The sequence below is a fragment of the Neopelma chrysocephalum genome, unplaced genomic scaffold, assembly GCF_003984885.1.
Source record: "Neopelma chrysocephalum unplaced genomic scaffold, ASM398488v2 Primary Assembly neopelma1_87, whole genome shotgun sequence".
Taxonomy (NCBI): domain Eukaryota; kingdom Metazoa; phylum Chordata; class Aves; order Passeriformes; family Pipridae; genus Neopelma; species Neopelma chrysocephalum.
In genome coordinates this window covers 5,108,463-5,122,004 of record NW_020897749.1, presented here as the reverse complement: position 1 = coordinate 5,122,004, position 13,542 = coordinate 5,108,463, and the positions used below count along the sequence as shown (strand labels likewise).

Genomic DNA, 13,542 nt, shown 5'->3' with positions numbered 1-13,542 from the left:
TAAAGATCATATTTATTATCTCCATCCCTGCTCTTCTGTTGCATTTCTTCTTGGAAAAGTGTATTTTTCTGTGAAGTTTTTCTAAGCATGGGGTGAATTGGTGTGCTTTTATTGTTAACAATGCAAACTGTTTAAAACCTTTATTAATAGCTGATTTTAAAATACTTGATTCAATAAGTTAATATATTTTGATAAAATTTAATTTTAGTTATGCCAACTGAGCTGCCAACTAAAATGTAAAAAAGGTTAAATGACTATTGCTTTTGAAAACAGCCAATCTTCTAAAATGAATTAATGAAAACTAAATATAATTTAGTTCATATTTTTAAAGCTTCATATGTCTTATTTCTATTTAAAAAAAATAAGGAAAAATGATCTTTAAATATTCTGAGGGGGAAAAAGGAATGTATTGCATTTTCTTAGTCTTATAAAAAAAGCAAAAATTACTAATTATTTGAATCCACAAGTCTAATAGCAAAGTTTGAGCTTGGATCATATTTTTGTTATGCTTCCTCAGCCAATTCCTGCCCACAGATCCAATAATATTCCTGTCATTTAAATTTTTTCACTATTAGTCTGGTGTGAAGTCTCTCCTCCAGTAATATATGTGCATTTGTGAGAAATGTCTCACATGTTAGGCCTGAAAAATGTCACTCTTTCTGCATGCAATGACTTCATGGCAAATACCACCTTTTAAGGACATTAGGAGTAACGAAAAGAGTTGATGGCAAAGTCCTATGTCTCCAACAAACTAGAAGGTGAACACATACGGCTTTTCACAAACCACTGGCACTTTTGCCACTGACTTTGGTCAAATATAGGCATCCTTAAAAGGTAGTTATTTCACCATAGTTGAAACCCTCAGTAGCTTCTTACACTGTGGAAAATTGGCTGAGTAAATCTGCCTCATCCTTTGATAAAAAACAAAGTAAGACAAAGCAAGAACCGATGTAGACCTTCACTCATCTGCTATGGGCACATATGGCCAAACTATAATTTAAAATATGTGCTTGAAGAGTCTTCTAAGTCTTAAAAGAAAGGAGCAAATCCTTCCCAAACTTTTTTTTTTTTTGTGGTGTTCTTGGTGTCAGTAAAAGTTAATGCAACGATTAACTCAAAGTTAATGTCACTTCTATCAGACCTTTGAGAAGTGCAGTTCCCACCATAAACACATGCATAAGAGAAGTAAATAGGCACACAGACACATAGGTATTTAAAAATAAATATGATTTCTTATTGTAGCAATGTGAATGGAAAATACAAGAAAAGGCTGAGAGCCCTCTTGTCAGTTGTATTTTCCCAGCTTAATTAGGTCACGAATGCACTTAAACCGAGTGCACGTGTGTAATTCCTCAGACAGACTATTAGAGTGTAGGGTACAAAAAAGTATCTAGCAGTTGTGGTAGAGACTTTATGATTATTACCCTCTTACTCTCTTAATGATCCAGCAGGCAAAATGGAAATAAAATAAAACCCACATGTAAACAAACAGCCCTCCCTTCTTTTTCCTCACAGAAACCTCAGCAAATGGAAGTAGCTCCCCTGTGCTCACTGCAGTTTCATTAGGAGATGATGCCTCCCAGGGTAGTGGGGATCGGTCAGATGTGCCTGGTACGGACCATCAGCCCCCACAGTGCAAAGTGGTGTCTAGCAGTGGAGAAGCAGCAGTGTTATTTCTGTTCATTGCTCTGGAGGGAGTCTGAAGGTCCTGACTCTTTACTCCTTTGCAGTCTGGACAGTTATTTTCACCCATGTAGAACAGCTGTGAAATGTTCTCACCGGTAGATACTAAAGGAGATGTCCAACTTGATGGCCTCACGTGGGAATGTTTGATTGCCAAGCATAAGAGGCGCTGGTAAATCCAGATGCAATGTGTCTCTCCTGCCAGGCACTTTGATTCCAGTTTCCAGAAGCCATCATGTGACTTGCCATGAAGTTCAGACAGATTTCCTTTTTAACACCCTCGGGAAATTAAATCAAGAATTAGTGGATTCATCCTTGCCTCCACTTACACACACTAAATCTGCTACAAAGTCTGACACTGCTCAGCAGTTCTTACTGGAAGGGCTGCATACAAATACAAGATGCTGTAATCAGCTATTAAGTGCATTGAAAAATGTGTTTTGGGAGTCTGCACATCATTTGTGTTTGCCCCATGTCTGATTCAGGTCAGTGCTATTTATTTTGCCTCTTTTTCATGAAGGGATAAAAGAGAATGTTTGGCATCTATTTCTTTTTGAAACCAACGTTCTGAATGAAAAATCACATTTCTTTAGTCAAAAGAATAAGTGTGAAAAATCTGCATCCTACACTCACTGGTTGCACTTGCATGTGAGTTTATTTTTACAAAACATCTGTGCAATGTGCTGTGAGCTGAGATGGAATTTCAGGCTCGTGTCTGAATTTCTTTGCATTACTGATTTTTTTTATTTTTATTTTTAAATGAAATTTTAATATTTTGTCTGTGTTCATCTGCTGTTTTATCCTTATCCATGAAAAAAGGGTTTGATCACTTGTCTTTGTCTGGCTGCAGCTGTGCCAGCTATAGAGGTTAATGTTTCCAGCCCCCCCCCAAAAGGTTTGTTCCTGCTTTTTTCCCAGCTCCAGAATTAGCTGCTCGGGTGGGCGTTCTGTAACCCACTTCAGTTAAAATGAGCCAGGTTAGCAAAGGCATTGATTTCAGACCATTTAAGTTCAGCTGGGCTTTTTTTTGGTAGAGGAGTGTTAGGGAATGTCCACTTGAGGGGTTCAAATGTGGTAACCTCTGATAGCTGGCAGAGACGCAGCTGGGAGACAAGCCTGCCTGGGAGCAGTGTCCCCCTCAGGGTGCACATCAGTCAGAAGGCAAGCCTGAGAGAGTCAGGAAATCTCTGAAGTCAAACAGTGACATATTATTCTAACATGTATATATTCATGTGAAACACCATGTTAGAGAGATTACGGCTACTTTTTCACTTTGCCCTCTTTGCACTGGGAATATTTCAAACACTATGCTGAGCTGCATATTACTCCTGATTAAGCTTATCTAGATCAGGTCATATGTGACAGCATGTTGGAAGTAAGAGCATCTGTTGAAAGGATTTACAGCAGGGTAGACCCAGGTCTAAGTTAACCAGAGGATAAAAAAACCTCCTTCCTAGCTTGAGCTCAGTTGACCAGAAAAATAGCAAACAGCCATTTTACCACTTTCCATCAACTTTAACACCATTTGGGCCTACAGCAGCATTAAAAGAGCAGAAATTCTGACTGGCTTGTACATTTTCCACTGCAGATAGGATTAAAACATGTAAGAATTTTAATTACCAGTTTTAAAAAAATTAAAATGTTAGCATGCCCAAGATACTTGGCAAGAACAACCTACACATGAACAAAAGGAAGTAAAAGATGGTGATCTTTAGTTTTCATCAGTTGGCATTAAACATTAAGCCTAGTTAAGTTAACTGAATAAAAACATCAGAATAAGAGGAAGTGAATGTAGTAAATGAACTGCGCTGCTCCTACGGTTCCTGCATGAGGCTTTTAATCATCTGCTCCATAGAACAGCATCAAAGATATTTTTTAAGAGACATCATGTAGCTTGAATAGTTTGTCTGTATGTGTGTATATATATATATTTATATATATATATCTGAGGAATAAATTCAGTGAGAATACATTTTTTTAACATATAAAAGTGCTGAAAATGAACAGGAAAATGTTAGCATTTCAACATACCCCCATTTTTATTTCTTGAGAAAAGAGAGCCCTTAAATATACAAACCTACCCTGCTACATAGCTTGCAAAATCAGTTATGTTTATCTCACTGGAGTTACTCCAGATATACAGTGCATATGGGAGCCTCTAAAATGAGAATCTGGCTCAGTAAACATGAAAGTGGAAGGCTGGAGGAGATAAATTTGATATGATTGCAGAGCTGTTTTCCTTCCCTGCTCAAGGCTGAGGAGTTGTTATGACACATCTGTTAAGCACACAGAGCAGGCAGGAGTTACATGGCATACAGTAGTTTTATCACAACAGATGGAATAATTTTAATTATAAAAGTTAAAGACAAAAGAATGCCCATTTTATCACTTCGCTTGTTGTGGTGTGTCTTAAAGCAGTTGTCATCAGTGGGAACCTCGAGGGGACACTCGCTTGCCTCTGAGAATTAGGCCTGATTTAATGTTTCGGAACAGACATTAATAGAACAGCCCATTTCAAGGCAATAACATTTTTTCATCTGGTTTCTCTTTCTTTTTTTTTTTTTTTCTTTTTTTTTTAGGCAAAGCATATTCTTCCTCTCAGAGACCTCGGCCGAGCAGTCCTTTTTCTACTGACAGCAACACCAGTGCAGCTGTCAATCAGGGTCAGAGGCCGAGGCCCACTAAAAAACACAAGGGAGGACGGTTGGACCAGCCCCCTTTGCCTCATCGTAGGGAGGGAATCACAGACGGTAAGTGTTGTGGAGAGGGCCCTGATGATAACCTGCAACAAGCATCTGTGCAGAGCAGGAGAAGGCAGAGCAATCTTTCAAGAAATATAGGGTGTAGTGAATTACTGGTTTGGTGAAGTGGGGTCCCCAGGTTGCCTCGTGAGCAATATTGCAACGCTGGCAGTGTGGAGCTTGGTAAAGTGAGTCTTCGAGGAGCCTTTCTTCATTCCGGCTCTGAACACGTTAGCATCTCTTAGGAGGTATCAGATCTCGATATAAATCTTACCCAAAAGTGGCTGTGTTGCACAGGAGTTGACATTAAAAAATGGGCTGTGAGTAATTTTACATTAAGTGAAAGTAGCCACCACCAGTAGCAGTGTGCCATGAATTCCTAAGGAGAAGCGTAGAGCCACTCCCGCAGCACTGTTTCCTTTGTGCTATTTTTGACAGACACTCAAGAGCTACAGCAACATGTACCATGCTTTTCCCATGATTCTGCCTCATGTCTTGTCTGTGCTGCTTCAGTCCTGACATCCACTGACCTCAGTGACTTTGTTTCCCTCTTTTACATCTCTGCTTCTCTCTGACCACTGCTTCCCATCTGGAAATTTCAGGCTCTTCTAAGATCTGCCCAAGATCAGCTCTGTCTTCCATTATCTTTGTCTACCACTCTTGAGTCTGGTAAAAAAACACAATTGCTGACTGCTACTTTTTGAGGAAGACTGCATAGGAAGGTGGCAGGCTGGCCACCTCCCCCTCATTTCTTCTCTTCCTGGCCTTGCACCTGTAGGTATTGAAATGATCAGAGGGGAGAAGGAGGCAGATGGAAAAACGGCATTAAAGAAACCACTAAGGATATCTGTAATGCCGTGCAGCTGGAGATGTGATCACTTCCCTCATGCTGACCCTTCTTTCAGTGTTCAGAGCAGGACAGTTCTGAGAGGTAGACTGTCCCACATACCTCAGAGGCTCTCATAACACTACCTGGACCATGGGAGTGAGTGTGATGCCAGTGAGTCTATCCCCCAATCTTAAGTACACCTTGACAAATCTTCCAGTGTATAGGAAAGGTGAAAAAATAAAATTAAAAAATTACCTTAGATTTCAGTATAAGAAACCTTCTTATTCTAGTAAAAATTACTTGAGAATCATAGAATCATAGAATATCTCAAGTTGGAAGGAACCGATAAGGATCATCAAGTCCAACTCACTCCTTTATCTTCTTTGGACAGTAATATAATAAATAGCTGTGATAGACAGTATATTTAGATTGATTTTTTTTTTATAATGCACTATTTATTACTCCAGGTACATGTATAAAATATATTAACATCTTGCAAGGTAGACTGTGACCACCAAAACCACCAGAGCTCTGCTCTCAGTCATGTTATGAGGTATAAAGATTCAATTTTGCAGTATCCTCTGACAGAATCCATGTTTGCCAGATCACAAAGATGGAGAATAGAATCCAGAAGGGAAAGTCTTCACCAAAGGGGTTATTGTTACATCTCATGCTCTGTGGCTAATTCTCACTGCCATATTATTTGTGGAAACAGTGTAAAGTAGCTTAGATTTTGCTCATATGGATCTGAATTGGTTTAAACATTAATACCCTGCCCTTCTGGATGTATTCCAGAGGCCTCTCTGCTACACAGATCTATTAAATATATGTGTCTGTGGGAACAGTAACTGGAAATCATGGGTCTCACTTGTGGCGCTGGCCATACAGTGTCTGCCCATGTGTTAATCCTTCTGTTTGGCATATCCTGTCACCTGAACTGTGAGCAATTTGGGCTCCAAATTCTATATACGTGTGAGTTTGTAGTGTGCTCAGTATGGTGGGACCTTAATCCTTCTTTTGAATATTATTGCTATGGAAATATTTTACCATAATGTGGGTACCAGAAAAGTAATGGGAATCCAGTTCAGGTCATGAGACAAATGGAAGTGTGTCTCCACAGTGTGACTCCACTGTGAAATTTGGCATTGTTTTAAATTAGTGAAAGAGATCAGGTTTTAGGATTTATTTTGAAAGAGGAATCTCCTATTGTCTTTTATTTAATCTTTATAAAATACTAATCTTACTGGAGTTTCTTTCATATATTTGAGTCTGAATAGCAATTAGATACTATTTCCCTCAACATTTCAGACACAGGCAGTAAACAGGTTAATATTTGTCCGTTATAAACCTGGAAGTACTTACTATATGTTCCAAAAATTTATAATGTCCTGGAGCAATAGAGAAAACTTTTCCATTCTGTATTAACACAGGAACAAACAAACACAAATGGTACAGTTTTTCCACTTCAACTCCTACTGAATATGAGTCACTAAAGTGTAATGGCAAGTCTGAGTCATAGCTAAATTTGCAAAAGATCATTTGAAATTAAGGAAGCTAAAGGTTGCTGTTGCCACCTGCATGTATGTAAACAATTGAATTTAGGAAACTCTGGTATACAGAAAAAGAGTGGTAACTGGATACTCTCTGTGGAATATTGCAGTGAACTTTACAAAAAGAGACAATCCCACTATGCTTAAGCTACAGCTAGAAAAAGCAAGCAGGAGAGCCTCAGATAGGTCCAGCAATTCTAAACCCTAATCCAGGCCAGCCCCAGGCTGTCATGATTTCAGTGGGAAGCATCACTATACGTTTTCTCCTGGTTTTCAGATGTCTCAAATCCATTCCCTTGTAACTGCTTCCTCTTGGATTTGTCATGTGAGAACATACTTGGTTTGTCAGTTGTTTTCAAATTCCCAAGTTAGATGAGTCCTAGTATCCTGTGTTTAAGTCTCATCACATACCGGATATCTGTCATTTTAAATTTTCGTTGACCAAGTAAGCTCCAGCTATGTCCTTTCTCTGCCCAATCCCATATGCATCCTGAGCACTTCCACCATGTTAACTGTAACCATGTGGGACAGTGCAAAAGACCTAAGAAGCTGTAATGTTTAACACATAGCACACACATCTCAGACTGTGTAAGCATATGAGGGTTCAACTGCATGCTTAGTTTTGACAGCAATCCACACAAATCCCCTAAAAGCCTGCTGCTTCATTTTCTTCAGCTGCAGGTCAGAATACTCTAGAGACTGACTCTAGATGGAGTCTTTATATTTGTCTTGCTGTACAACTTGTTTTTTAACTTCCATGTCCTGAAAGACCATGGATGCAAAAGCAAATCCACAGAGAAAGAATATGTTATGAATCTAACAGATGATGAAAACTTTCATTCTGAGCTCACAGGCCACCATAAAAACAGGAGGTTTTTAGTTCTAGTGCTCAAGGAATAATTTATTTTCCTGGAAACAATATACTCACAAATTGCAAAACAGCGGAATCTGTCAAATAGTTTGTGGCATGGTAACTGCATGACTAAATTTAAAAGCTCTTCCTTTTCTGAGCATGATATGTTAAAAAAACACAAAAAAACAAGGAGGAGGCAGAAGGGAAATATGCTTAGGGGCTAAAAAGGAGAACTGGAACATAAGATTTCTCTTAGTTTTGCCACTGACTTCCTACTGTGTATTAAAAGTCAGTTTTTCCTAAGGTAGAGCACTGTAGAGAAGATCCTTACCTTCTGATGTTAGAAAGTGGTTCAGAGGCTTATTAAATGTCACAGTAATTATCATCCCTAGGAAAAGAAATCACTGGCACAGGTAGAAAGGTGTGTCCTTGTACTTGTAGGTTCTGTAACTTGCTGCTTTTTCCAGTTAATAATGAGAGGCTGTGACAAAGTTTGACTAGAACCTAAATCACTTAGCCAATGCCCTGCCTTCTAACAGAGGGCTGGAGTAATCCCAGGACCAATATCCATCTCCCTCCTATTAGGCACTCTGATGTCCTACAGCTTCTCAATCACAATCCCTCCATTACTAAATCAATAAGACAATCACCCCACCACCACCTCCAACAATGCACTTATGAATTGCCTCACAGGTTTGATAATCCTACCATTAGAGGCTTCAAACGATAGTCTGGATGACATCCCACTGGCCTAGAAAGTTAGTAGCTCAGTGTGAGTTTTTAGGTATTTTATGTGGCACATGAAAGATAAATGTGATTTAGATGGAAGTAGAGTGATAGTCAGTGTTACCACTCTGGGTATCCTCACTGAAAATCCCACTGAAGTCCCTAAATTTCTAGATTCAAAGCTACTCTGAAGTGATCGACACGATGGAATGAGTTGGATTGCCTCTGTGTGGTAATAAACCAGAGTCTGAGGCTACTAATTCTGCTGATATTATGTTACCCCTTTACTAGGGGTAGGAGAGGAAAGGAAAGGGAAAGAGAAAGGGAAAGGGAAGACTACTTTCTATGGCATTGGCGAAAGAAACTCATGACTCCAGATACACGAGATTTTTCTGTATGCCCAGACAAGATAACAGAGAATATTTAATAATTTACCTAAGGCAGAAGATTTACACTGTGGGATGTGAGTTGTAGGGCAAAGAAAAAGCCACATTTCCAAATGAAGCTCTCTTCCAGCTTTTATTAAAAAGGACAGGTAGGTGTTACCGTGACAGTCAGCCTGAGGAAGAAGGTGAAGAATCAAACAGTTTAGTCAGGTGAAGCTTGGCTGCAATTAGTAACTGTTCTTACAGATCCTCTCAGACGTGTAACACAGTTCAGTAAGTCTGTACTCAGGCTGGAGCCAGCTTATTGTAATTCTATAGTGCCTCTAATTCTTCCAGAATTCTGTGAATCTTCATTAGAATGTAAATCTTATTTTTCACTTCAACTCATCCATAGGTCTAAAACAGCCAAAGAGCTTTATAAACATGATGTTTTATTTCACTTCTATGCATAAGTCAGTCTTTATGCTTATTTTGTGGATGGATAAAAGCAAGAATCAGGTTAACATTAGATCAGCAGCATAAGTCTACAGTAATTCCAGGAGTTGCAGCTAGCTCGAGAACATACAGAACAGTTTAAGTACAAACCTTCTTTCCTTCTAAGTATCTAATTAATAATAACTATTAGATGGCAATTTCTGAAGAAGAGTACTCTGTTTAAAGTTTAATACTGCAATAATTTGAACTTTTTTTTTCTATGGTGCTACTTGAAAATTTTGTTTATATTGAACGGTAAATATTTTATCTGGGGAAATTGCATAGTCCTATGTCATGTTATGACTGTTTATTGGATTCAATGCATCCCCACAAAGTGCTTATAAATCACAACTTCAGTAATCTCTATTTCAGATTTCATAAGCAGATGCCAGTGTTGTGGTTCTGTACATTAACTGGTTATGCTCGCAATAAAATCAATTATAAGAAATGCCATTTTGGAAGCCAACACTATAAAGCAATTTCAACATTGGCAAGCTCCCATACCCTCCTGCTTCCACCTACAGTAACTCAAGTATAGTCATTGTCACGAAAGGTCACATCTATATTCATAATGAAAAATTTCTCAAATAAATTAGTGCTGAACATAAAGCACACACCAGGCTCACTGACACGTTATTATAAGGCTGCTCTTGCCAGAACATAGTTATCTTAATCGGGGTGTAGCACTTCAGCTCTAAGCAAAGGTACAGGAGCATCATCAGGGACAACTTCTTTCCCTTGTAAACACAAATTACCTGCACTTCCTCATTTGTCTGTAAGAGACAATGTTGACTGGAATGACATCTCAGCGACTTTGGAAGCATTTCTGCTCCATATATGAGGTGTAAGTATCACCTCTAACAGCAAGGACATGAAAAAAATTCTGTGTAGCATTATATAAAGTATTATATAAAGCCAGATAACAGACTTTGAAATAAACTCCCTCCAAAGGCCTCCTGACCAATTTCTAAAATGAATTTCAGTTTCACTAGAGTTATAAGCATCAGACTTCCCTGAAGGCAAAACAGGTTTCCTTTTCCATTCCTGTTATTGAACCAAGTTCAATTTCTTGATAAATCTTCACAACACTGTAAGATACAATAGACTAGAAAACAGGACAGACCCAAATCTGTTGTAGACTAACACAGTTTTAGTGAAGTTGATGGGGCTGCAGGGATTTATTTGGGCTATGCATTGCCCCAAAACAGAATTATCAAAAAATGTTCCATGGATAAAATGGGTATCTGATAGGGAAGTGTTTTCATTATGATATTAAAGGGCTTCTATTTTTTTTCTTAAATAATCCGAGGCTTTTCTGGACTATTATAAGTCTATTGTGTAGTTTACATGAAAATCTTAGATTTAGAATTAAAATTATTCAGAGTCTGTAATTACCTTGGGTCTAGAACTAATAAAACATGTACTTTTACCACAACAAATGTGATTAGAAGGTTGATCTTCAATTCTACAAGCATCTTAGTAGTCCAAGTGATAAACTTGAAAAGATTGTTAGAGACCAGTCAAGTGTGTTGGTGTTAGCTTAAGTTGTATTTTGGTTGGTTATATTTGCAAGATGCTAAACTGAAGAGTGGCCATCCCCTTGTCTGTGAAGACTTTAGCTCTTCGTTTACTTGAATAAAATGCTTACACATTGTTTGGTGGTTCCATTTAAACACATTTTTTAGAGATATATTGATGCTTTTTCAATGACAGTAGGTTTTGTGAATATTCTTTTGCAATTTTTGTGGCATTTTATTCATTTTGATGAAGTTCTATATTAGATTTTGAGTTTAGACCTCAAACTGAAAGTTAAGCCTAAAAATGGGGATGATGAAGCAAGTCCCAGTATGTTGGGGGAAGTTGTCAACTGGCACAGGTCAATATTCCATCGCCTTTCTCAATTACTTGCTGTTACTGAGCAAAACAGCACCTCCACAGAAAATAAATAAACCCCACAGAAAATAAATAAACCCCACAGAAAATAAATTCCATGCTTAGAAATGTAAGTCAGGGATGAGAGCCTATCAATTTTTATAGAAACTAGAAAGAGCTAGCGACACAGTAATCTGAATAAAGAGCTAGCAGAACACAAACCCACTTTTCTGATTAACACGAAATTCCTTCCTTTTAAAAATCGACAAATGGAGCGATTCATGCCGGTTGCAGGGGACTTTTCTTTTTTCAGCATCAAATAGACCTTCTGTTTCAATGAAAAAAAAAATTTAGTTCATCTAAATCTTATTCACGTTTTTTAGATCTTCCACCACCACCCGACCCGCCCCCTGGTCAGGGTTTAAGGCAGCCCATAGTCCCCGGCCAGCGCGGAGGCTCGGCAGAGAGGAAAGGAAGCTCTCTTGAGAGGCAGCATGCACCGAACGTAGATGAGACAAAGAGCTCCCTGGACCGGCAAGCTAGGACATCTCTAGAGTGGCAGCGGCAAACCCAGGAGTGGATAAGCTCTACAGACCGCCAAGAGGATTTCAGGAAAGCCCAACACAAACAAGCCTTCGGATCAGGTGTGTGTGCGCTGCACCAGCCGAGGCAAGGCAGGCAGCTTCTTGACACTCTGCTGGGAGTTTCTGTACCTGGCAGGAGTCCAGGGTCACCTCACACCTCTCTGTAAAAGCACTGGTGAGGCTTAGGCTGGAAAACAAGAAAAGGCAAAGTGAAGGGAGAGCTTGTGATCCAACTATTTTCCCTCCTGCAACCATGAAATCTCGTTAACACCTGATTCAGGGCATTTTTTTACAGTGTTTTGGCAATTAATATTGTTGTCAAGCATAGCTGTGGAGAAAACAGGAGCAGTTTCAGGTCAACATGGAAGGAAAAAGAGATTTTTAGAACATCTTCTGGTAGATGTATTTACTTACAAATACAAGGCTGTATTTTCTAGTTCTTTGAACCTTCTTCCAAATTGGCAGCAGGTGTTTTTGCCTGTCCAAAAGAAGGCTGATTCTTCTGAGCTACTGACATTCCCTCCAGCTGTATTTAAAGCACCATCTTCTTCTTCAAGGATATGACAAAGTAACACTCATCTCTTAGACCCAGCAAGATGACAGAGCAGGCTTTCACCTTCATACAGGACCTGCACATTGCCGCGGGCTGACTTTATCTCCTAAATGGATTTCAGGTCTGTAAAAATGTGCACAGGAGGTGATGCTGGGATGGAGTTGTAGTTTTACAATATTTGCAGCTTCCTCTCTCAGCCTGACCTCAGGTCAGGCTGAGAGAGCTTCTCAGGAACAGCTTCTGTTCCAGCTTTTACCCTCAAATTAGGGTATTTTCTTTAACCCACTAGTCACATGGCATACCAGTGCAGTGCTGATTAGAGTAATACAAGAGGACAATTAAGAAGATTTAAACAAAAAATTATACTGTATGTGAAGTTTTCTGTAGGGTTATGCTGTTTCTTCAAGTATATATGTGGCTCCCACTGTCACACTGCAGGTACTCTTATAATCCATCTTTTTCTTGATTTTATTCTGCTATTAATGCTCCTTGTTAATCTAGGCCACTAGTATCACTGACACTCCAAAAAAAATTAGTAATATGCAGGCAAATCTATCATGGGGGCAGGATTTACTGAATAAAGTACTCCTGGGAAATACTGCTACCAATATTTAAAATGTAACTATTTTAAATACAAGCATACTTTAAAATATAACCATAGTGATACTGTTAAAAACCTCTAATCTTTCAGCTACATAAACAAGTGAGTGGTTGTTCATGTTGTGAAATCTTGATGTGAAGTCGCAGTTTAAAAAAAATGTGTGAAATTCTTGCTGTTCGGTGAAATGGCAATTTTAATTGCAATGTACGAGATGTACAAACATGTAGAAAAAATGGCCTGAATATACTTTACACTTCTTATTTCTGTGTAAATTATTATTAAGAAAGCTTCTCTGACCTGCTTAGCAAGAACTCCCTTCTTTTTCCTCTGCTTCACAAGTGTACAAATAGAAGTTGTCAGTTATTCTGTGATGCAGAGCTTATACAGTAATAAAATTCCCATCCTGCAGGACATGCATTTATCTGTCCATAAATAAAGAGAACTCGATCTTGCCACTTCCAGTGACCTACATAAGCATTGAATTTAGGACTGAAGTGATTACAGGTATCTTGTTCTTGTCAAATTCAGTATGATGAGAGCAAGTGCATATCCTTTATGCATAAAATAAAGATTCCTCTAGGAGATATTATGGATTTACCCTGGTGTGAGGAGTTCATAAAGTTTGTGCTCAGGGTGGGACAGAGCTTTATATCTGTCTGTCTGCCTTCTCTGACAGCCTCTGGCTCTACA

General features: G+C 38.8%; 1 protein-coding gene across 13 annotated transcripts in view; it reads left to right on the top strand.

Moving 5' to 3' along the window:
• The window catches only part of ROBO2 (roundabout guidance receptor 2), a 1,078,275-nt gene that overhangs the window by 1,058,124 nt on the left and 6,609 nt on the right, over positions 1-13,542 (top strand). For 8 of the 13 annotated variants that reach the window (XM_027692569.1, XM_027692568.1, XM_027692567.1 and 5 more), the window contains 2 exons: positions 4,263-4,433; positions 11,498-11,758. In XM_027692569.1, the coding sequence (XP_027548370.1) occupies positions 4,263-4,433; positions 11,498-11,758 (432 nt within the window). The remainder of the gene's footprint in view (positions 1-4,262; positions 4,434-11,497; positions 11,759-13,542) is intronic. The other 5 variants (XM_027692575.1, XM_027692578.1, XM_027692576.1 and 2 more) reach the window with 1 other exon arrangement.